At 44.2% G+C, this 25,116-nt stretch overlaps 2 protein-coding genes across 4 annotated transcripts in view; one reads left to right on the top strand and one right to left on the bottom strand.

Annotated features, from left to right (window-relative positions):
* The first annotated feature begins 2,196 nt into the window (after positions 1–2,196).
* Positions 2,197–25,116, top strand: part of HIVEP1 (HIVEP zinc finger 1) — a 121,594-nt gene continuing 98,674 nt past the window's right edge. The window contains exons 1-2 of one of the 3 annotated variants that reach the window (XM_063402581.1): positions 2,197–2,849; positions 7,064–7,210. In XM_063402581.1, coding sequence (XP_063258651.1) covers positions 7,171–7,210 — 40 coding nt within the window. In that variant the 5' untranslated portion in view covers positions 2,197–2,849; positions 7,064–7,170. Of the gene's footprint in view, positions 2,850–3,801; positions 4,125–6,043; positions 7,211–25,116 lie in introns of those variants that run through there. The other 2 variants (XM_063402571.1, XM_063402589.1) reach the window with 2 other exon arrangements.
* LOC134553192 (myosin IC heavy chain-like) lies at positions 2,845–4,885 on the bottom strand. The gene is made up of 2 exons (XM_063402601.1): positions 4,751–4,885; positions 2,845–3,413 (listed from the first exon to the last, which is right to left on the bottom strand). Exons 1-2 carry the CDS (start codon positions 4,797–4,799, stop codon positions 2,953–2,955), a joined length of 510 nt encoding a protein of 169 aa, XP_063258671.1. The 5' UTR covers positions 4,800–4,885; the 3' UTR covers positions 2,845–2,952.

The raw sequence follows: 25,116 nt of genomic DNA on the forward strand, positions 1-25,116 counted from the left end.
CATAGTTAAATTTACCACAGTGCTTCACATTCAATTTATCCCAAGAATTCTAGCAAAATCACATACTGTTCAACTAGAGATTTATCATGGGGTGCTTAACAATGAATTATTCAAGACTACCTAATGTATTGTGGTTTCTTGAGAGCCTAATGTGTGTATGTGTATATATTTATACATAAAATACCTGTGAGCCATTACAGAAAACCAGTTTCTGAGAGAGGTTTCAAGAGTAAAACTAGAAGACGTTTAAAAATAGGTATGCTCCTGAAAATACAGCGGAGTTTTAGAAAGAAGAAAACCTCAATAATCTTCCCTGTTCAGCTATACACACAGTCATTTAAAAAGGATCTATATCCTGTAGGACTCCTTTTAGGTGAAATTTTAAAAGTATCTAAATTCTGCAATGAAGGTGTTGTTGAGTTTGATTTTTTTCTTCCTATGTGCATATTGATGTGGCATTTTAGATTGCACTGAAAAGTTTTAAAGAATTTCCCTGATTTGTAGGTTTGAGATTACTCTGTGCCTCCTACTAGCAATCATGCACAGTACTTTTCCCGAAGTACTTTACTGAGTGGGTATGCACTTCCTTTTTACTGATGGAAAAATAGACTGAAAAAGACTGAAGAGGTAGTCTGCCTGGGATAAACAGCTTGGTATGCTGCCTTTTCAAAGCCCTTAGGATTGCATTTTTTTACCTGGCCAGGGGGCAGCCTGCTGGAACGACACTGAACTGGGCTCAAGGCAGCTCTTCAGCCCTTAGTTCTGCTTGCTCGAGGGGAACAGGCTGAGGAGAGTCCCCAGCTCACAGCTGCCTCTTTGGCCGCTTTTTCAGATGGCCATGGAAATAACCCCAAGGGGCAAGACTTTCAGTTCTTCCTTTTGTCCTCTGACCCAAATTGACTTGAGATGACTGGTTTTATGTTCAAGGGTGGATCAGCTGCCATCATCTGATACACGTCCCTGGGGACCTGTCTCCTCTTTGACATCTCATTGAGTCTTTCTTTTTACGACAGTTGTGCTTGTTTGCAGTGGAAGGGCACCTATTATATTCTGGTGCACATAGGTGTGGTGAGAGAGCTGGATTTTCACACTGATGGGTGGGAGGCAGTTTGACTACTTCTAGTAGGAGAAACTTTTCCTGCTGCCTGCAGGGGGGTTGCTATGGTCTTATTTCAACATGCAGGCTGGAGCATCTATTTTGAACTTACTTAGGTCCTTGTGAAGAGACGAGTGACCTAGAACTCCCTTTGGCACAAGCAGCAGCTGTGATGGCTCCTTTTTCCTAAGGCATCTTGTGAGGAAGGGCGGTATCTGAGCTTTCTTCCCTAATGACTCTGGCGATCACAATCTAAGGCTTTCAGAAAACAAGGAGCAAAGAAGGAGCTGGATGCTGTGTGTCCCAGAGGCCTTTAAGGGCCAGCTGAGTAGAACAAGTAGAGGTTCAGACCTCGCTTCAGAGGTTGCTTGGTCTTGGTCTCTTTGGGACTGGTCAGGCTTGGCACACTAGTTTAAGCTTATAGCACCCGTAGGATCATATTCATGCTGATGTATTTAGGATAACAGCAACTCTGCTCTTAAGCAAGTCAGAGCCCCAAGTCTAAAAGCCAGACAAAGGAAGAACAAGGGGGAAAGGGGGAGGATGGGACAGACAAGCACTGTCTCTAACAATAAGGAATCGTCATTTTCTTGTCCAATAGGAGTAATAGAACACATTTCTCATGAAGACACTCTTTGAGGGTCTGATTTTTCCATCAATCTTCAGTTCAGCAATGAGTACCATCTCTTGTCCTAACCACCAGTTGCAAACTAGCCAGGGATTTCACTGACATTTGCCTCTGGGCAGGATGTGGGACAGGTTACCCACAGCAGAAAACTTGCCACCACTGTAAGCTGTAAGTGTTCTCAAGGTACAATTTAAGTGAACTCAAGACGAAAAATAGCCCAGAGACAGTGCCTGTGGCCAAAAGCTCAGGCAGAAGCAGTGTCATGTCAGTCCACAGCTATGCAGCGAGCTACTCTGCATCTTCCTGCCTTGGTTTCTCCCCTGTGAAATAGGGATTAAAATACTCATCTGTCTTACAAACATGATTAAATGTAGGTTGAAAGAAGGCGCGGTAAAAACCTTGAAAACTCAGAATGGTGGTCCTGTTTGCTTAAAGCAGGATCTGGCCTGGACACTGAACTCCAAAGGGAATGATGTAGCAGGGCCAAGGTGCTCACAGCTGGGCACATAGGCTGCCAGGGGAGTGGAGGCATGGGAGAAGGGAGCACACGGAGGTGATGCAAGAAATATTTAATTTCGTTTATTTGCTAAAGACATCACGTGCTGGCTTCAAAAGAAAACCCGATGGAAAACCCGAGTGGCAATGAAAAGCTGCCAACACTGCTTTGTTGGGGAGTTTGGGTGACAAAAAAAAAAAAAAAAAAAAAAAAAAAAGAGAGAGAGAGAAACGCCAAATCCCCCTCCTCAGTGCCCAGCCCAGGCCCCCTCGCCTTCTGGAGGGCGGCTCTGCGCTCCCTTGCCCGCGGCGGGGGAGAAGGGAGGGCAGCCCTTTGCGGGGCAGGGTGACCCGGCACGGAGAGCGCACACACACACACAGACAGACACACGTGCGGGCTGAGCACACACACCCCCGCAGCTGATGCAGGAAACCAACCGCGGCGGCACAGCCCCCACCGCCAAAACCCGCATCCCGGGCCAAAAAAGGGGCGCCGCGGCGGAGAGCACGACGCGCCTCCTCCTCGTATTTCCTCCCCCGCCCACTTCCAGCGGCGGAGGGGCTCGCTGCCGCCGCCGGCTGCCGCCCGGGATGGAAAGTTGTAGCCGCGGCGGGATGCGCGGCGCGGCGGTGAGTTTCCCCGGCGGCGCCGGGGCGCGGCGGGCCGGGCGGGCGGGGGCGCGGGGAAGCCCGTCCGGGCGGGCGGCGGGGAGGAACCTCCGGGATCTCCGCGTCAGCCCCGCCGCTCTGCGCGTCCGTCCGTGTGTGTGTGTGCGCGCCCGGCCGTGCCGGTGCCCCGGGGGCCGGGCCCCGCCAGGGGGGAGCGCGACGCGCACCGCGCAGCGCCCCGAGCGGCGGCGGCGGCTCGGCCGTCGGGGGGAGGCGCTGCCTCGTGCCGCGCGAGCGGGGGCCCCCCGTGAGGAGACCCCCGGGAGCCGGGCGGCGCGGCGCCCCCCCTGCCCCGGGGCAGGAGCAGGGGCCGGGGCGGCGGCGGCCGGGAGGGTCCCAGCGGTGAGAAGGAAGAGGAGGAGGAGAAAGAGGGGGAGGAGGCGGCGGGGCAGCAGCGGCCCCCCGGCGCGCCGGCCGGGCCTCCCCCACCGGGCCGCGAGGAAACCCCCTCGGTGACCCCTCCCCCGACCCGGGGAGGGGGCGGGACCGGGAGACCCGGTGACGTCACTGCTCCGGCCGCGCTTCCTGCAATAGAAAGTGAGAGAAGGTAAAACACCCCCGCCCCCCCGCGCTCCCCCCGACGGTGACCGGGGCGCCGGGGGGAGGGGCGGGGCGGGCCCGGCGGGGAGCGCGGCTCTCCCCGAGGGGACCCCGGCGGATGCGCCGAGCCCGCCCGTCCTCCCTCCCTCCCTCCCCCGCCGGGCCCGCCCCGCCTCTCCCGCCTGCCAGGGGAGGCTCCCACTCCCCCGCCCCCCGTTCCCCCGCATTGTGTCCCCCCCCGTCCACCGCCCCGCGGCCGAGGGGCAGGGCCGCCATGGGGGCTCCCGAGTGGGACGTGGGGGATGGGGCTCCCGGAGGAGGGGTCTGCTGCCGCGGGGGGCGGGCGCGGCCGGGGGCCGGGGGGCTGCGGAGCGGGGCCGTGCCGGGGGGCGGCGCCTTGGCCGGCCCGGGGGGACGGTGCATGGAGGAGGGGTGGGTGCCGCTGCCGGGCTCTGTGTGTGCGTGTGCGTGTGCGTGTGTGTGCGGGCGCGGTGGCGGCTGTGGCGGCGGCGCTGGGTCATGTTTGTGTTTGAGGTTGTCAAGTGAAGGAGGCTCCCGGCCCCCCCGCTCCCCCCGATCTTTCTCCCTCCCTCCCTCTCCCTCCCGCCGCCGCCGCCGCCGCCGCGCAGGGGTCGCCGCGCTCCCCGCCGCTGCCGCCGCCATCAGCCGCCGCCGCCGCGCCGGCCCCTCCGCCAGGTTTGCAGCGGGCCCCGCGGGGGGCGGGAGGGGGCTCGGGAGGCGCTGCGGGGACGGGGTTGCGGGGCGGGACGGCCGCCCCCCGCCGCCCCCCTCGGCGTGGAGCTGCGGCAGCCACAACACAATGTGTCCTCCGCCGGCGGCGGGGGGAACGGGCGGGGGGGCGGGAGCGGATGGGGAGGACGGCAGGCCCCGATCCCCCCCTCAACCCGCCGCGCTCCGCCGCGGCCCCTCCGGGACGCGCGGGGACTCCGCGCTCCGGCTGCGCCCGCCCGCCCGCGCTGCCCCCGGGGTGCCGGTGCGCCCCGGCTCCGGGTGGGTTTGTCCGGACGCCCCCCCCACGCCGCCCCGGGTCTGCAGCCGGGGTTTCGGGGGCACTGGGAGGCGCGGAGCCCCGGCCCGGCTCCTCTCGGCCCCGGCCCCGTCCCCGCTGGGTGCCGGGCCGCGGCCGCCCCCCGTCCCTCTCCCCCACTTCCCCCCCACCCCCCCGCGGCATGTGTGCAGCGCTTTGTTCGGTGCGGCGTTGCAGAGGGGTTTTCCCAGGCTCCTCCCTCTTTATTCATTCATGGATTTTTTTTGCCTGCCTCCCTCCCTTCCCTTCCCCTCGCAGTCCCGCTCGCACATACCGGCGGCTCCCCGGGCCCGGGCGGGCTGCCTCCCGTCCCGCTCCCCCATTTTTGGGTGGATAGAGGGGAATATGACCGCAGCGATGGCAAAGGCCCGTTTCTCCCTCTCTCCTGCCCCCCCCCCCCACCCTTTTTTTTTTTTTTTTCCTTAGTCAAGCGAGGGAGGGAATGACTTTTGGCGTGGGTCCTGCCCGGTGTTTCCGCCGTGGCTCTCACACGGCCATCTCTTCCCCGAAGGAGGGGGTCCTGCTGGCCAGCAGGGAAGCTTGGTGGCATTAAAACGTCAGTAGTGTGTCATTTGTGCTGCAGGGAAGCGTCGGGAAGGGCTCCCGATTTGCGGAGACCCCGGGGGATTTCGAACTCTCGCTCCAAATAACTTGTGTGAAGAAGTGACGGTGTTTATTAGCGTCTTTAAAAACCTCAGCCCAGCCCCAGGGACTTTCCCAGTGCAGCCAGAGGAAAGGGGGACTGGGGCTCAGGGAGTGCTGGTCTCTTCAAGCCATCTAGCCACTTTTCTCCATTTCCAGTTTGTGCCTAAGACCTGGAAAATGGACCTGTTAGCATAAGGTTTTACTTAATTTTTAAATATTTCTGTTATGCTTGCAGATAAAGTGGTATGAATTAACAGCTTGACAGGCGCTGTGCTCTGTTTCGGATTTTTTCCGTCTTTTTCTTTCAACGTGCAGTAATACCCTAGTGAAGAATCATTTAGTCAGAGTAACATTTTCCAGCTTTCCTTTGTGTCAGTTGCAGTAATTTTTTTTTCTCCTGTTTGGGTCTTTTTATGCAGCAACAGACAAACATTAAAAATTAATGATTATATTCCTCAACAGTATGTAGACTGAAGGGGAGGTTGCAAGTAGTCTATTTTAATTTGGTTTGAATTAAATGTTCATAAAAACAGGGCTGCCTTGAAAAACAATATAAGTGCCCCTAAATTAATACTTTCAACAAATGCTAAAAATTTCACATCCTTCCTCCTTCAAGTAGATGTTCTTAATCAATTTGCCTACATTAGGGGCCATTCCAAAGTTCATATAGTTTAAAAAAAATTCTTCCTAGTGTTTACAAAAAAGAAAAATCTGTTAACATGAAGTATTATTGCTATAAAAAGAAGCAGAAACTAGTTATTTTTCAATTTTATTTAGATGGAAGAGTGTAATACACCAGTCATTTTCTTCTTTAAGTTCTTGTGCATAAGTAGTTTTCTGTAGGTATTTGAGAGAAATATTAGAAACTGAGCAAAATGTTCATTGAACTGTTAGCAATTCCTAAGAACGTTTGAAAAGTAAGAAAGTGCAGGTAGGTCAAGAGCTAGTGTGATCCTCTGCTGTACACTGATATTTCAGCAGAAATATCCCATGGGGAATTCTTCCAAAATTACATGCTCCAAGTAAGGATTCTGTAGGTAATGTTACAAATAGGATGATGCTCTGTGTGCTTACCCTCCCCTCTGTACTTCCCCCACCCGAAGCTGAAGATCTGTATCTGAAAGCCTGATGCCAAATTTTGTTTAATTTTTTGGATTTATTTGCATGAGACAAGGTCTTTTGGAAGATGTTTTCTGGCTAGAAAACAGCTGACAAATGTGGAAAAGTTTTAGTTTTCTCATGCTTCCTGAGTAATCTTGAAACGAGTTTCAGCCTCACGTGGTTTTCTTAAGATACTGGCACACTTGACTCCATGAGGAATCGCTTCAGTGCAGGTTGTGCAGCCGCAGTGGGAGCTGCAGGTTGAGCTCCGGGTGGCGGGAGCCCGGGGCAGGAGGCTGGGAAGCGGTGCCGACCCTTTGCACAACAAAGGGCACACGGATCTGTGACCCTGCCAGGGCACCAGGGACACAGCAGGAACCCAGCACTCAGCTGCAAGGCCCCAGACTGTGGCACGCATAAGCCTGGGAGGGTGTAAAACCCCGGGGCATCCTTGAGGATCCCTCCTCTGAGGCACCAGCTTGGGCTGTTTCTCTGTTGTTGCACCATGGAAAAATTACTTAAAGGGACCAGAGGTCTGAGACTGCTGTGGGAAACCTGGGTGGAGCCAGCATGGAGGTCTTGTCTGACTGTGGGAGAGTGGAGGGAGTCAAGCCTGCTGTGAGGAGTCTTCAGTCCCAGCAGGGTAACTCTGGTGGTCCCAGTGTGACTGCCAGTGCGGCTCCTGGGCTGTCAGACAGGAAAGGTTCCTTAGCAAACCATAGGTGCAGAAATATTCCTTGCTAATTTCCTTAGTCATTTGAGGATGAAAGGGATCAGATAGGTATCTTTGTTTTTCTTATTGATGCCTACGTCTCATAACTTTCTCTCTCTGTTTTTTCAGCATACGGATTAACTGAGCCCTTTGACAAGTTTATGGAGCTGCCATCTCTCTGCTTGGTGTACTTTCCGTTTCCGAGAGGAGAAAGTGGTGCATGAGATTAGAGGAAAATGCCTCGGACAAAGCAGATACATCCCAGAAATCTGCGAGGTATGTAGCTCTCAGCTGAGAAGAAAAAAGCTCTTGGGAAACTCAGTTGTGGTTTCAATTATGAGGTTAAAGGAATATATATTTAAGAAGTTGGTTTTGTTCCAAAAGTAGTTTGTAAGCAAGTTTTAGGAGTTGTCCGTGAGACCGCTCTAATATTCACAGAGAAATAACTGGAATATCCTTATTCTTGCAGTCTGTGTACCTGACAGCATTCTTGATATTCTCCAGCTTACAGCAATAGCCAGCATGAACTTCAAAAATGCAAAGGAAGAAGCAGTTTCCTTATCAGTGAATTTACAGTTGAAATACAGGGGGAGGTGGGAAATGGGTGTGACGTGGCCGAACTTGACATCTGGCAGCCGGTAGTTGTTTTTCTTTAATAGTTGTCAGTTTGGCTTGCTTTTGAGGGCATCAGGATCTCCTCCCATGCATGGCTTCTCATTGTTTACCTATCACCTGTCACCCATGCTACCTTGAGCATGGCTAGGATTGACCTTGGTCTCCTCGCTCTCCTGCCTTTGCACAGCCACACGGTAGCTTGGCTATAATGGGCAAGCAGGCGGGAAACCTGCTCTGCAAACTGGCAAGCTTACGTGTCCTGGCATTTCCTTGAACAAAATCCCAGTGCACTCAATGTGAGGAATCTGATCCTGTGGATATTTGTTACTGCCTTGGTAGAAAGTGGCCCTAGAGGAATTAAATGAGAGGAAAAATGCAGGTCAGTTGATGAGCAGCCATCCATGTTGAGGGAGAACGCGCTTTCATCCCCACCCTCTTACCCAGCTTTCAGGAGAACGTGCTTCCACCTGCACCTTACATGTAGCTGTCATCAGCTTTTTTCAGGTTAATTTTACAATTGCAGTATGAAAGCATCCCTTCAGAGGAAAAAAGCCATTACAAAATCACAAACATCGACATAAGGCTTTAGGGGCAGGAACAGCATTTGATTCTGGTTTTAACTTTTTTAATGTCAGAACACAGCAAACATCCTCATGTGTCTCAGTTAGTTTCCAGCTCAGAGTCTCTCAAGGGCTTGTGCATACAGCTGTATCTGAGACCTTGCAGACTGTTGTCATTGCTACCACTAACAACCTCTGCTGGAGAAGACATTTTTGCAGTGTCTTTATTCAGGAAGTGCTGAGTAGTGTTTTGGTATGATGGATAAACCTCTCTCACAGATCAGGAATTTTACATTTGTCCTTCTTACTGGATGTGAAGTAATAAATCAGAGCTGAGTTTTTAATATTGCTGCTTACCAAGTTGCTGACATAACTGAGCTTATGTTTTCTGATCAAAAATGAGAGTGATCTAATTTTAGTACTCTGACTGATATCTACTCTTGTATTGCTTGAAACTTAATAGGAGTTAAATCTATTGTAAAGCTCTCTATTCACTTAAATAAATAATCTAATTAAACTCTTAATTGTGTAAGAAATTAGTTGTCTTTCTTTCCTTGCATAATTTCTCCAGTCATTTAGCTTTTATCAACCCCGTTAGAGCAGTTTTCATCAGTTCCTATTTTTCTACAACTAATGGAGTTCTTGAATGAATTGAGATGGGTTAAATGTTGAGAAAGGAAATAGCAGTATACAGCAAACCCATAGCTAGAAATTATGTTGTAGCACCTCAGTGATTGTCAAAACTATACAGGTTGCTGCAAACTTCAACACCTTGTGAGCATACATTGCTACTGTCATGGGTTGTTAGAGGTGAAGTGATTTGAAAAATCAGTTTACTTCTCATTAGTTATACACTATTTCCATTTCTAGTCTAGATAATGAAGAAAACTGGATTTCACTTTCTTTAGCTATCTTATCAGACCCTAAGAGCGTTGCAGAAAACATTTGCTTGAACTCTCAGTTTTTGCTGGAACCTGGGGAAACTGAAAGGTCTGTGGGGATGCAAAGTTAGACACATCTTAAATTCATAGTATTAATTAACCACTAAAACTTTTTAAAATGGGTGGTTTAGCACATGGTTTAATCCATGGTAATTAGTATTGATGACAACTAAGTGTGCGAAAAAGCATAAATGTATATGGTTGAAGGTGAAACACAGCAATCTTGGCAACCAAACAAATATGTCCTGTAAAGTTTGAAAGATGAAGGAGTAAGATTAAGTAACCTGTGTTTTTACAGGTTTTTAGGTTAAAAGCTATTTTTAAGTTGTCTAAACCTGATTGTCACCTTTTGTACTGTGTACAAAGAACACTCCATGGCCTTACCTGGCTTCTCCTTCCCTGCTGCCAGCTCCTCTAGTTGCTCCATAGCAATCAAATTGCCAACAGCTTTAACTAGACTTGCTCAGAGCCCATCAATGTTTAACTTTTTTGGAGATCGCTGTTGAACAACCCTTGAGACTCTATGCTGTTGTGCATTAGATGAGTTATTTGGGTTGCACTTGCAGTCCAAGTCAGCCTGGAGAATAAATAACCAAGTCCAAGAACCTAACGTATTTTCCCTTAAAACAACCCCAACACAATCCCTCTCTCCTTTCCTGCCAAGAAGACACACAGGAGAAAAACCATCATAGAGATCCCCCACACACACTCCCGTTAGTTAATTTGAAAATTGCTGCAGTGTAGGAATGAGTTTTGAAGGTTTTAATGTTGGCTGTGTTTACCATAAGCAACCTTATTGTCTGGGGAAAATAAAGCAATGTTGTTTAATATAGATAGCTAAATTTAAGATTTTGTCAGGAAACCTTAAGGCTCTTTGTTTTGTGTCATGGCTTGATTTTGCTCATTTTGTATATTATGTGAGATCTGACAGCATTTGGCAGAAAAACAGTGGCCCTAAAGTGTTAGGATCAGTGAAGATCCTAATATCCTGAAGATTTCACTGTCTGCTTATAGATGAGTCAATATAGTGCTATCCTGACCTGATTTTACAGCAGGAAAAGAAACCTATATAAGTAAGATGGGAATATGTGAAACATTATTTTGCAAATAAAAACTAATCTAATTAGTTGGCCATTTGTTTGCATGGATGTAATAGTGACATGGCTTTGATGCCTGTTTGCATCTGAATGAGCATGTTGGATCTGAGGGTCCCAATAAGGCATGTGCTGTGCTGCCCTTGTGTCATCAGGTTGTTTTGTCACATCAGCCCTCCCTGCTTCTCACTGCAAATCCCTCCGTAACATGAAACATGTTGCCATCACCAGCGGGCAGCTTTGGTAGGAGGAGTCATGCACAGTGTCAGGCTGAGTCTCCTGACCAAGTTAACTGGCATTGGCATCCCCAGCAGTGGGGCTGAGAGGCTAAAATTTGAGAGAAACTACAGTTTTCCAGGTCTCAAAGAAAGATGTGGATTGGATGCATGGAAGTTCTGGAGAGTGTTTAGTAGTGTCAGAGGTGGAGGCCAAAGGTATGCCTGGAAAAAGCCTGGTGTGGGTTGTCCATCAGTGATGTGACTGGAGCTGAGTTTATAAGCAGATGTTCCTGATGTTGTCTTAGTGTTTTAAATATTGAGGCTGTGTGTTGTGTTGCTAATCATCACTCCTCCTTCAGAAAACAAAGAGGAAACTATTTGCAAAAGAGGAAAATACCTGTCTGGCTCAGACACCCAGAGGTCTCATTTTTTTATTTTTCTTTACCATTTTAGCTCACTAAAAACTAACAAAAAACTCCTCTGCATGTGGCTGCACCCTGTATTTACATGGCCAATTGATCCACATGTGTAACAAAACATTTCACAGAATCTGTAATGTATTCCCAGAAGTACAGTTACATTAGAGAATCATGCTTTTAGCAGGGCTGAGTGGGCTTGGTTTGTTGTCAGATGGTTGTGAGGATATAGAAGGAAAAACCACTCATGTTTTTGTTTACTTAGAAGTACCCAATTGCAGAGTTTAAAATGAAAAGTTTTGTTATGTGTACACTGTTTAGCACAGTGCTGTGATTCACCAAAACAAAACTGTAACAAATATTTTGAATTTCATCTCTTTCTAGATAAGCTTTCTGATATTTTTCAGAAGACAAGTTGTTGCTGTTTTTCCTTCTCAATCAAATATTTCTCTTTGGAAACAATGGCAGGCAGGCCCATAATGTTCAACGGCCACTTCCAAATCTTCTAGCACTTTGTATTTGATAAGGATGTGCAAGTATAATATGAGTTAATTTGCTGAATAGGTTGATAGCTTTGCAGTAATCGGAAAAGCATGCTTAAGTTTGCTGGAAAGCAGCATATGTTACGGCCTTAAAATGTCCAGAAGAGCTGGGCATCTTCTGTTTCTCAAGTGTGAGTTGGCAAAGTCTCTTTGTGTTGTTTTAAGATTGTAATGTGCTTTTAGTGCTGAAATAGGTCTATGTTGAAAGCTGACAGATTGATATTCCTTATTAGTGTTGGTTGTGTAGTCGTATAAGTTATGAATAGATTGGTGTGCTGTGCTTTTTTCATTATTTTCATCGAATGACTTAATAAAAATATTGAGCTTTCTCAGTGTTTGCTTCTAGAATTTGTGCTTGCTTGAGTCAAAAGAAGTGAAAAAGCACATTTGACTTTTGGGTCTTGGCATTGTTTCTGAGACAAAAAGGATGCTCTAATTCAGGATGTTCCAGAGGGGCTGCTGTTGCAGTATTAGTAGATCAGAAGTGGTGTTCTGTACTCTGTGGTTTACATGTGGGCATCTGTAAAGATGTTGCATATGTGTCTTGCTTAAGTTTCTGAAACATGAGTGAGACACAGGTGGAATAAGAAGTCAGAGTTTTGACTTGGTGACTTTGCTACAGAAATATCCCATGATTTGGCAGCAGTTTTTCTTTCTGTATATCAGATGGTTTCATATAATTTCTTCTACAAACCAAATCTGAACTTGATGTCTCTCATGAAGGTAGAGGGAATGTGTGGCTCTGGTGGCCCGTCACCAGCTGGAGTAGCAGCAGATCCACCTGTAATTCTGTGAATAGACACATCTCTTGTTGACCACAGAAAGAGATGACCACTCTGTGTGTGTCTTGAGCTACTCATTTGGGATGTGGAAGGATAATGTTTCTTTTTTTTTGCTTTTTTTGTTTTGTTTTAACCTCTGTTTAAAGGTGTAAGATCTTTAGGCTGTGTCTTACAGTGTGTATGGTCCAGCATCTCACAAATTAGATATCAATGTGCTTGCAGACCTTAAATTTTATTGTAATGTGAATGTTATCTAAATGCAAAAAACTGTCCCACATAGTCCATGGTGTAGGAAAGGCTATGTTTCGAGCTGCAATTTGCCACCTTTTCCAATAACCTCTATTGCTCCTGTGTCATTGTGCCGTGTTCCTAAATTTGATCATTTGTTTTCAGCAGGTTGTAGACCTATTCACTGCACACGATGGTGAGGGTCTTGTGTCAGTAGCCACAGCTGATGGACAAAAGTCTGTTGAGAGTGGATTGTAAGAGGGGAAGGAACAGTAGGATGGATAACACTGGTCAGTGTTGCCTTGAGACAGCTGTGTTGAATATCTGCCTCTACCACTGAGTTTCTTGTGTTGAGACTGAGAGATTCTGTTACACCAAACCTTTGCAGCCACCCACTAATGGTGAGTGCTGCACTTCGCCTGACTTGAGATACCCAGGCACAAGTTCTGAGTTTATGCAACCACAGTTGTTCCACTGTGGTGACAATTTGGTGCAAAATACTGCAGAAGTGCAAGGTACATTAAAAAAAAATATCAAGGTCTAGGTGATGTAAGCTGAAGGTCCAAAATTTGCCAACACTTTTGGCACATCTTTTAACCTCTCTCTTAATCTCTCTATGCCTCTGTTTGCTGCTGTAAACTGAAGATACCAGTACCACATCAGCTTTTAATGACTCAGAAGATGAAGCTGTTGGTGTTGTGACGCAGACACTCAGTGGCTAAATAATGGAAAAGATGATGAAGAAACTGGTAGTAAACAGAGCCAAGCAGTGAGCAGAGCTCAGTTTGTGCACTGGCTTCGTTTGCATAGACACCCTTGCTTTTGGCATCCTCCAACTTCTTGCTGCTTCACCTCACAAGCTTAACATTTAAGAGGTATTCTTAAAGCTTACTTCCTAGCTTCTAAAATACCAAGCTGAAAACCCAAGAAATTCCAGCATATCAAACCACAAACTTCTCCTGTGAGTCATCAATGTGTTGGGACCTCAAGTTTTAGCGCAAGCTTCTGTTGTGTGAGCTGGGCAGTGTGTGCTGGTGTGCTCTGCCTGGACCTGGCACAGGGCTCTGGAGAAAGGAATCTCTCCCATCAGTGAGTGTTCATCACTTGTGTTTCCAAGAAAGCCCCTGAAGGCAGGAGGAAATACTCCCTGGTGGAAAGGTCTCTAGAGAGGAATGCCTTTAAATTCCCGATTGGTTTTGAGAGTGTTTTAAGCCGTTGCTGCTGGAAGAGGAGGAGGTGTAGTGGTCCTGCCTCCTGTCCACCTCAGATGCTTGTTCCCCATGCACGTTGCCCTTCTCACTTGTCTGTTTGCTGGCCCCATCACGGAAGAAGTAGTGGCACCCAGAACAAGTTATGCCAGCATCATCTGTGTTGGCTTTTTGGGCTGGGTTGGTTGTTCCCTGTTGCTGTACACCCTTGCTGGAGCTGGTAGCAGTGGCAGACAGGGAGGGACAGTGCAGAGGCAGGGGCTGCCTTGAGCCTCTGGCTTGAACTCATGGTGAAACTATGTTGTAAGCCTCTATTTGCCATCTGTAAACAGCAGGCTTTTTTCAGCCTCTTTAATTGCCCAAAAGCAGGTCTAGATTTTCATGAAGATAACAAAAGGTGTGTTCCATGTTTCTGCTTTCTTTGCTTTGCTTTCCAGAACTCTCCTTCTCCTGACAAATTTCCAAACTTCACAAGTGATGTAGGTTCTTAATGGATGACTTTAGGATTTTTACAGTACTGGTAAGCCAGCAGGAAACTGAACTGGTCTCAGCTGACACCTTGATGAAAAATAAAACACTCCCTCTAAAATTTGGCATAGACCTTTCATTCAGAATGAAAAAAATTGGTTAAGATTTAAGGAAATAAAAAGGATGTCCGTAAAATGAAAATTGATTGTAGCTGGCACTGACAGCTTTGAATATGTATGTATAGATTTTTGCATATGCATGCTAAATATTGGGAAAAGAAAATTGGGATAATACAAAGAGAATCTGCTGGATGTAGACCATGGTGAAAATAGGTGCTTTCAGAGGGAGTTAACATGAAGGAGGAATGTGTAAGAATGGTATTCCAGCTAACAGGATGGCAAAGAAATACCTGCAAGAATGTTGATGAAAATAAAAGAATGGAGGAAGGAGCTTAGTTCTGCTCTTTTGATTTCAGGAAAAACTAATTGTATTTTTATGGAATAAAAAACCATTATAATTGCAGTTAGATATCAGGCTTGAGCTGGAAAGAAATGGTCAAGGGTAATGTCAAAAAATTGAATTCCTATGGAAACAAACAAAAAAAATAGCAGTGAACTGGGACTTAAAAGCTGTGTATAAGCCAGTTTAGATTTATTTCAGAATACAGTAAAGTGGAAACAGTGCACATCTTTAATTCTGCCTCACCTTTACATCTGTATCTCGTTTCTTGCTAATTGAGCGTGGAGTAAGAAATGCTACAGAATTTGACATTTGCTGAAGCATGAACTCCAGCGTGTTAGGAAGGTCATGAAGAAAATGGTAGTTGTGAAAAGAGAAACAAAAAGTAAGATTTTGGCAGTTGTTCTTTCAAGTATTTCTGTTACAGCAGGCACTTGACTTTGGGATGAAATGAAGGCCAGTCTTTTGAGGCCACGAACAATTACATTTTCTTAGAACCAAGCTTTCTTATGAGCATTAAGAAGAATATAGCTTTTTGTTTAGTTTTCTGAGGTTTTTAAAATCCTCTCAGAATCGATGTTTGGGTTGCTATGAGTGTGAATGTAAGGTAATTTTAATGGTGGAGGAGGTGTGTGTGTTTTTAAAAAACCAAAGCAACAACTAAAAACCCAACAGCCCACTAATATGTAATCATCTGAAATAAACATGTAAGTAGCAAAATTCCAGAGGACCTTGGTTAAGAGAGCCTTCTTGCAGATTTATGGTCAACTACATCTTAAATGGCTGCTTTGAAAAAGGCAAAGGCTTGTGGTCTTGTGTTTTAGGGCTTCAGAATTATGCAAGTTTTTCTGTTGACTCCTGTCAGTATTTTCAAACTTTGAAGTTCTCAGTCCACTGAGCTTTGCATTTGTTTTAGTGTTACTGCCTTGTCTTATGTCCAGCGCAATAAACTGTCCAAGAGCATTGTTACCATTTAAAAATACCTCCTTCCAATTAATTCTCTTTAATAAAAAAGATACCAGAGGAATTTGCAAGCACAGTAACTGTTTCCTTCGAACTTACATCTGCCAGTGTTACTATGCTTGAAAGGGCTTGTGTCCCAAACACTTGCCTGCTATTCCAGGTGAGGATTCTTGCCTGTGGAAAGAATTCCCAGTCCTTAGCTGAACGAACAAACATGCAGGACCTTGGGCAGGGAGTTCAGTAACAGCACAGCTGTCTGTATGTTAGGTGGGAGCATCTGTTTGACCTTTGCAAAATTGTTGAAAAGATGAGAACTGCTTTTTTTCTAACCACATTCAGTTTCTACCTTCAAAACAGTCACTAGTAGCCCACATTTGTGTAGTCAGGAAGCTGCAAAAGACTCTGTTTTGAGAGTTCAGTTGTTCAGTTTCAGTTTCAATCCAATTCAACAATCCAGGAATTGTTCCCTTTCATGGTGTGTATTCTGAGTTTCTTCTTAGAATCAGATATTTTGATTTCAAATTGCAAACTGCTGTAAATATTTATGCCGGAAGACATAAAGGAGGCTTGCTAGAGCCACGGATTTTCAGAGAGCTGGTTATACCAGTACGAAGTTCCTAGGCTGGTTCATTCTTTGGTATGTTGGACTTCTGTGTTAAGCATTTTAGTTCAGAAATGGCTTATGAGATTATGGAGAGAGAAACTGGGGCTCTTAGTTGGAAAAGTAAGATTTTCCTTGCTATGTTAAGAAAGATGAATAAACTGGACTTTCCAAATCACATGTGTTGTGCAAAGTGCAATCTTTCCCACCACTTTTTTAAATGTATCATAACTCAGAATATTTACATTAAGAGGATGGAGGGGGAAAATAAAACAGCACGGCAGATTTTTGGAGCCTTCAGTAAAGCATTTGTGGAGGAAGTAGGGTTCTAGTTCAGTAGATGAGGCAGTGCTGTTTGTTTTTAAATAAAAGCTTTTTAAATGCCTTTAAAGCTTCTCTCAGAATGAGGCTGCTTGGAGACTGCTGGCTTAGCAATTCCTGTATGACCTTTGGTGGCAGGCTGAAGAAGAAATGTCTTTGTAAGGATCCACAGGTTGTGAAAAGCAGAAGGAGGATTTTTGCTAAGGCAAAGTTGAAAGTCTCTGTACTCCAAAATTTAATCTTTGTCATATGCATGTGGCCAATTCAGTAAACTGGATTTAACATCACTGATTACCAACAGAAACAATAAGTAGAGAATGTATGTTTCTATTTTAAATACCCCGTGAACTTTCTTCCCCCGGAATTCCTGTGTGTTTAAAAGATAAGTTCCCAGCAAGTGCCCTTTGTAAATCCCAGGACAGACCTCCTGAGCTGAAACTGAGAAAAGTGTGGAATGGGCTTCAGAGAGGAAAAGCAGCGGTTCAGCAGGAGTGTTATAGTGTCGCTACAAAACAACTGTGTGTGTGTTCCTAGTTACCTATGAAATATGTGGCTTACTCCCTGCCAGCAGTGGTAGTCATGGAATATCCAGAGCACACCGCATGATTTCCTCTGATTTTTGGCCTAATTTTGGGAGCTGGGAAGTAGGGTAAGTTAATATTAAATGACATTGTTTTTAACTACTGAGCTCTGTTAAGTCAAATGGGAGATAGCAGGCTTGTTCTTACTCTAAAGGTTGCAATGCAGACAGAATACAGAGCCAGGAAAAAGGAAAAAATGTGTATGGAAGTGGCACTTAAAATATAATTGTTGTGGTGGTTTTGCTGTTCCATTACCTGTAAGGAATCTCTAGCCACTTTGCTTTTTGAAGAGAAGTGCGTGTCTCATACTCAGTAGATGTATGGATTTTACTTTTCTCCCTGCTTTAGGATTTCTTACAGAAAGAAGTATTTCTGTCCCAGGACCATGAAGAAAACACAATGGTGTGTGTATTATTAGTCTTTTAAATACTGTATTCTATAATTTTTATTAGCAGAACGCCTAATATGCCCAAGTTCCTGTAATTCTCCACTGTCAAGAGGCAGAGCAAAATATGCCGTGAATTGTAAAAAGAGAATTGCATTCTTCAATGTAAGGGCAGTGCTTTTTTGGCCAAGAGGCAGATTATGAACTGTAAAAATACTAAACTTTTTTGTAGGAGTGATTTAGTAATTTCCAAACGTATCTTTATGTAGTTTACAATGAGGACTTCCTGCATTTGTCTCAAGTATTGCATGTATTTGTTAGGTGTGATAGTACCTTTTTTGTGTTAACAGTTTATGAAACATTTTATTTTGTTTTCCCCTAGTGTTTTTTTCTTTATTTTAAACAACATACATTTCTGTGACAATAAAATATTGTGTTTATTTTAGAACACTGCCTATGTGTGCTATATCCAGATATATGTGTCTGTTAGTATGTTCAGAATAGTGTTTTCCTTACGTGCTTTTTTTCCTTTTCTTTCTCAAAATTCTGAAATGATGATGTAACTTTTGGAGATACCAGGAGAAATTGCTGCTCTCATACCAGATGGTTTTTCTTTTGTCAGACTTATGAAATGCAATTGGTCCTTAGTGCCCTTTCAGCAAGGTCTGGTACCAGAATTGCTGCAGAACCTGGCTGCTATCCCTGTTCATGTACATGAAATCCATTGCTGCAGCAGAAGAAAGTAAGCCAGTTTGTCTTGTTTGACTGCTAAAATGTGGTCTGTTTCTCTGTTGAAAGGGTCAATCTCTCTCTTGGACTCATTAATTAGGCTAGAATCTTCTCCTAGAGTGAGAGAGCATCGTACACAGATGGGGGGGCACATCCCAGAGCTTGGGGGACATTTCATAGGCACCCATAGGCATATGGGCTTGGCAAAAACCACATTTTAATTATTAATGTTTCCCCAGTATCTTATGGCTGACTTATACCATGCCTTTTCAAAAATAAATAAATGGCATATTCTCCTTAAAGACTTTATTTTTTAACAGCTTTTTTTTTTCTGTGCTTTTTTCTTTTCTACCATTCTGCCAGCCAATGCAAGTATGACAAACAGTCTAGGGCATCTAGGGAACAGAAAAATTCATAGTGTCATCTTATTCCTGCCTGATTTTTCTCCTGTTTTTAAACCTGACAAACCTTTGATATTGAGAACATCTCACACATTTCAGTTTGCTCCTTGAACAAAGTTGTAGAATCAAAAAAATGCAGTTAAAGTGTGTTCTTCAGGAATAATGTCTGTATAGTGCTTTGAGAAAGCAGAACAAGAAGTTTGCTGTAGAGAAGCCAGGTGTGAAGGATGGGATGTAACGTGCTCAGGAAGCAAGGAGAAGTAATGGATTTTCAGTATATTTGAAAATTGACCCTATTATTTTAGGCAGTGTTTCTACAAACAGTGTCTTCAAGATAAAAGAAAGTGTCCATATGGCTGCATTTCTCATAGGTCTGTATAAACAAACACATTTAGGACTGCTTGAAAATGCAAAAAAAAAGGTTAATACTGGAATATTTTCCCAACTTTTACAGTGATTTTAGCACTTTTGCTCTTTTTTGGGGAAGGGGAGGAGAGGGGGAAGGGCAAGACCAGTTCTCGGTTTTCCTGTTTGTAGATTCACATTCTAGCAGCTTTTCTTTTGAATGTTCAACGTCCATGCTTTAGCAAAATCTGACGAGATTTTCCAGTACATCTCTTTAGTCCAAGGAAACTTGTGTGTGATAAACTAGTTGCTGTGCCCCACAGGCCTGGCAGCCCCCTTCCTTGTGTCACTTTGTAGCCTCAAGGGTAAAAGATAGATTGAAGCCATTAGAATATATTTTCCTGTGGACCTTAGTATTGCCTGCAGTCAAGTGGTAAAATCTTATAAATGCTGCTTGTGATATTCTGATTTTCAGTTTGACTGCTAAACCAGGATTTGCACAGCATGGCCAGTGACAGTCCTAGCTCGCTGGCACTGGCCTTCCATAGTTGGATGTATTCATTTATAAAAACTGTTAAAAAATACTTAGAAGCAGGTGAAAATCTGAACATTAATTTCTTACAAGTGGGAAATCCTGGCCTGAAAAGGATGTAGTGGTCAGTGTTTCCCAGAGCTGAAAGTTTCTGGCTAACCACGTAGTTCTGCAAAGACATTCAGAAATATGAAATATTTTAAAATCTACTGTTACAAGGAAAAGGGTGAGATGAGACAAAGCCTGTTGTTAAGATAACAGAAAGGGGTTAATACATATGCACCTTTGTGCAGTGGTTGCCTGCAAGTAAATTGCAGTCTCACATTTCTAGGAAATACTGTCCTAAAATGTGTCTCTTGAGCCAATGTTGTAAGTAATCCGCTTTTTCTCCAAGAGGCTTTAAAAACACAATTTTGGCAACAGTAACTAAGGCGGTGTTTTACAGAAGAGCCCCCAGTAAATGAAAAGCAAGCTGGTAATCAGTTTTGATTAAGGGATCTGCATTCTGTTATTTAAATGTTTGTATCCTGATTAGCATTTAGGCTGTATTTAAATATGCAATTTTATTTTAGCAAGATATGAAGCATGGAGAATGGAGATAATCTTTCAGATGCTAAATGCTGGGGATGTAAGGTAAAAAATGTGCACCCACCTCCCCCAGCCTTGTAAAGTGATACTGATGTGCATGATATTTTCATTTCAGTTGTGGAATTATGGAGTTTCATAATCAGATATGACTAAAGGAAAAAGTGTCTCTGTCACTTAAGTTACAAAACTAAGTTTTAATTGAAGTATTAAGACTTTTTTCCTGAACTAAATGTCTCCTGCTGCTCATTTTGTTGAAGAGAAAGCAAGCTGAGCAGGTACAAAAGTTTGTAAGTTTTTTCTTGATCATTTTAAGAATTGCCAATCTATGATAGCACCTGATAATTTAAATCTGCATTTCCATTGCTTCATATATGTGGACAATATGTGGAGAATAGTTACTATTCCTTATGTTGCTTGTAATATGTGGGGTTTTTTCCATGCAAAAGCACTGATTCTGACGACAGTTGTTAGCTACCAGAGACAGTGGTTTGCTTTGCCAACTCACTTCATCTGCAAAGTTGATACTTTGTGGCCAAAGGAGCATGCACATCTTTCTGGGTTGTAGATCCCAACTTAGTAAAACACTGACTGATTCAACAGAAAGGTTGGCCTGCCACGTAAGCCTGCCATAAAAAAACGAGCATCTGACAGCTCCGTGGCTTGAAATAGTGGATCTGACACAGGCATATGGAAAATTCATGCAACAGGGATAGTGTATCAAAACAATTTCTGTAGAGAGGCAAAACGGAATTCTTTCCCTCCCTTCCTTCCCTCCTTTGCTCTCTCATGACTCTGTTTTTATGTTGTTTGCTTCTTACCCTTTGCCTTTTAAATTATGCCTCTTTAAAAACTGACATCTTACACAAGGATTGAGCTGTTCTCAAAGAAATTTTAGGTAGAGTGATTTAACTTTTCCAGGAGGATATTCACACAGGGATAACATCAGGAAGGTGGGACAGTTCTGAAAAACCATGGCTTGTCTTCCCCTTAATGTGAGTGCCTGAAAGGAAGGACAATGTACTGTGCTCATGAGCTGGACAGGGAATTCCTGCACAGGATGACTTGACTCTTCCTTCTTCCAAAGCAAACTCAATGTGCCTTCTGATGACACGAACCTTTTATTCCCTCCCTGTGCTGTATTTCTATTGCATTAGGTTTGATATCTGCTGCAAGGTTTCTTATTCGTCTTCTACCTGGGCTTGTAGAACCAGGACTTCTGTTTACACAGAAGGACTTCTGTTGTTGTTGAGCTGGCAGAGGTTTTGAGGACTGGGAAGGGATAGAAAGTAAACATATGCAAGCAACAAATGGAACAATCGCCCTCCTCTCATAGTGAGCAACTCTATAACTGATATTACTGGTGCTTTTTTTCATAATTTTCTTTTTTTTTTTTTCCTTCCCTTCTGCTTTTCACATTTTTCACCAACTGTCATTGGGGTTTCCATATTTTTAGCTGCACTTCTTTCAACAGACCTTTGAAAATAAGATATTGCTGTTACAACCATCACAAAGTAAAGAAGCAGAGGTACAGGAGGATTAAGAGACAGCTTAACCAAGGTGTGTAGGCACCCCTCTCTACTAAAGCCTGAGGAGCTGTTGTGCCCAAAGTCCTTGCTGGATCATGCCTTGGAATGGTCAGTAAGGGTCATGCTGGGAAGTGAACTGGGTCTTTCCTGGGTAGCAGTGGTTACTACTTACCCAGTGTTTTCCAACAGAACCCTTCCCTAAAATGTTTGAGCTCTGTGGTTCTCTTTACAAGAACCACCCGCTCATATATTTGTGCCTACTGCTACAGGATATAGATTAATGAAATACAGATGTGTTTGTCCAGGGGCCTATGCCTTATTCTGCCAGTGGGACATGACTGAACAGCATCACCAGTTGCCCAGTCTGCACTTTCCTCTTATGAGTTTTATCTGAGGGAAGCTCTCTGTGGTGAATGAGTTACTGAAATGAAGTGCCTGAAGACACAGTTAGACTTTCATTCATCCTGAGAAGTAATTAACATCTGGATATCTTGCTGCTGAGAATTAATTTCCTTCAGTAGTGGCCAAGTCCTTCTCTGTGTCCCTGCAACTGTGTTTGTGAGTTCTGTTTGGCTGGGCTGTTGCAGTGAGTGTGGCAGGTATGCTGCTGAACGTGAAGAACTGTGTGCAGAGCGAGCCTGTGCAGTGGACTGGGTCACATACTCTTGATTTTGAATCACCAGCAGGTTTAGTGGAGCCTGGCCCCAGTTGTGTTCAGGCTGTGGAATTCCCATCTGTATGCAACCTCCGTGAAGCAGCTGACTTCATGCCTGTGGAACTGCACTAGCCTAGGAACCAAAAAACATGAATCACAGGAATGAGATCCTCATGGGAAGACAGAGGGAATAGACTTTTGGCTGCCCAGAGGGGGAAAACTTTTTCTTCACCACTGTTGCCATCTGTGTGCCCAGGAGTACTAAGGACCTTGGTGTGATACTGCATTGGTGAAAATCGACATGGGTTTATCCTTTATGTGTGTCCACGTGAGAAAAATGTGTTTGGTAAATGAATTTTAAAAAGCCTGGTCTGTTCCTTCTGCTTCATATATAAATCCCAACGTGAGAACTGCAGATCTGCTTACTTAGTGTTTAGAAGTTATAGAGGGCTAATGATACTGCAGCGTGGATGTGTGAAGCCACACTGCTGCTTTTTGTGTCGTGTCAATTTTTTTGTCGTGTGCAAATCATCCAGGAGTCTGCCAATGTGTGGAGAAAGGGATGTCTCACTCCTGGTAAGTTGCTTCTTTGCTCCCTTGGTAAAACTGCTAGATCCACATATTGCTTAAGTTCTTTTAGTGCTCTTCCTGGCTATTCTAAATATTCATTAAAATAACAATGCAGCTTTCTAAGTAAAAAACTCATTGGAAAAAAAAAGATGAGCTTTTTCCAGAAGCAAATCCAATCACCCCACCCATTTTCTTTAGAAACTGGAGCTGAGGAATTGCTACAGGAATGCTCTTCCAAGTCATGGTGGTTGCTTCATCCCCTTCCTAGTAACTGCACTCCTGTGGTGATAAAAGTACAGAAATGCTTCCAGGCTCAGTTTCAAAATCGGCTATACAGTCACCAAAAAAAGTAGTTTGCAGTTAAGTGGATAAATATATTTTCAAAGAAAAGCTTTGTCCGTAACTGTCCTTATTTGACACTAATGTTAGAGCATGCAGCTGAGAGAAAGACGGGGATAAGTATTCCAGCTGAGTCTTTGCTTCTTCCTGATTATCCCTTTCTTTTCATGATTAGTGCCCATGGAAATATTTTTAGACATTATTTTATTTGTTCTTCTTTTCCTTTTTCTCAATAAAAATACATAGAGAGTATCTTACCTTAAAAAATAGATTAAAAGAACATATTTGAGCAACTAAGAACTAGAATTCAGAAAAGCAGATCTGTGGGTTTTCATTCAATATTGACTCATTTTACATGTACTCCTGTCCTGTATTGGGCCGAGTCTTTTTCTCTGCAGAAAATGAGAAGCATGTACTCATGTCAAGAGCATAATTCACAGTTATTTTCAGCAGGTGCTTAAAAACATTTGTAAATTCCAGCTTATAACTGAGCAATTCACCCTCCACCCCCTGTATGTAAATTTGTAACAGAGGATTCAATAAGGAGTTTGAGTGTATAAATGATACCTTTATTTTCAGTGTGGAATTCCCATTGAGAGGCCAAGCCTAAAAATATCAAATGTTTCCACAAACAATTCCTGCACTCTCCTGTTGAGTAATACAGCTACAACCAAGGGGAGAGCTTCTGCTGACAGTTTACCAAATGAATGCAGGAGTCCAAACTGAGTAAGGTTATATATAGTTTTTATTACTGGTCATAAGCTCTTACCAGAAATCCAGATGTGCTTGAATCATGCAGCAGATTAATGACACAAAATGACTTTGGGTGCAGGATGAAGGCTCCTTTTGTGTACCAGAGAGGATACTGTAACTTCCAGTTAATGACTTCAAAATATCTTACAGAACGCAAAGGAGCAAGTTAAGGCATGTAAACAGAAGTTGCCAGACTTCTCATCAAGGTAATTACATGGTATTGAAATGTGTGACTAGATTTAAAGAAATAATTTTGTATCAGTGCTGTCCTTTTCTAATGGAGTGTTTCAATAAATAAATATTTTCAAAAGAAACCCCCCCCCCAAAAAACCCACCTCAAAAAATTCTCAGTAAGTAAAAGGGAAATTCAAAAGGGGAAAGCCAGAGGGAGTAGAGGAACTTTACAGGACAGGCCATGTGTCTTCTAAAATAGTAGAAAATCTTGTGTAAGGGAACCCAAAATGCTTTGGTTTTGGAATGTTTAAATGTAGCATATTTTTGAGTGGTTGCTAATTTGAAATGTTAAGTTCTGCATGGAGGTTAGTAAGCTTACGAGTCTGGGTATTTCTCAGTGCTTATGTCCACTAGGTAAATAGCCATGTTTGTGCAACGTTAAAGCCCTTGATTTTTCTTTTTCCTTCTCCTGCCATACTGCATGTTCCCTGGGGAAAAGCCTGCTTTAGTGATTGTGGAGTTACATGTCAAAGTACACTCCCTCCAGATTAAATCCCTGCTGAAGCAGGAGAGTGCTTCTGCAGGCATCATGAACCTGTTTGCTGTGACTGCATCCAGCAGGTACAAATTCTCTTGTTGCTCAGGGTTTACTCACAGGGACCATTTACTCATTTATTTGGCAAAGAAGTTGATCAGGGTCAGGCTGTCATTGGATTGGTTTCACCAGTATCTCTGTAAGAATGGTTTAGAGTACAATATGTAATTGGAAGCAATGTAGGAGAGGTCAGCAGCCCTTGTGAAGTTTTTGTCTTAATTTTTGCTACAGTTGATACAGTTTCACCCCTGAAAGTGAACAAAAGATCCTTGTAGATCTGTCAGCACTGCCCTTTGGCACTCAGGTCAGTCACTGTGTCACAAACTCCGCTCAGGACTGTAATTTCCACTCCAACAAATCCGGTTTAAAACTATCACTGGGCACTACTTACACCAGCAGCTGTTTTAGCCCAACATGTGCTCATGAGTAGCTGTATTTTCACTCTGCGCATTTAAAGTCTAAGCTGTTAATAATGGTTGAACTCTTCCTAAGCTAATTTTCAGTGTTTTTTGGCAGAGTATTTTAATTATTGTCATAAACTGGCATGGGCTTCATGTTTCCTCTGTATTGTGATGCTTTCACATAGTGACGTT

This window comes from Prinia subflava, chromosome 1 (genome assembly GCF_021018805.1).
Source record: "Prinia subflava isolate CZ2003 ecotype Zambia chromosome 1, Cam_Psub_1.2, whole genome shotgun sequence".
Taxonomy (NCBI): Eukaryota; Metazoa; Chordata; class Aves; order Passeriformes; family Cisticolidae; genus Prinia; species Prinia subflava.

Coding starts and splice junctions, on each gene's coding strand:
- LOC134553192 (XM_063402601.1), bottom strand. CDS start 4,799: ATGGGGGAGCGGGACGGGAGGCAGCCCGCCCGGGCCCGGGGAGCCGCC. Junction 3,414..4,750: donor CCGGGCCCGGGGAGCCGCCG/GTATGTGCGAGC, acceptor TTTCTATTGCAG/GAAGCGCGGCCGGAGCAGTG.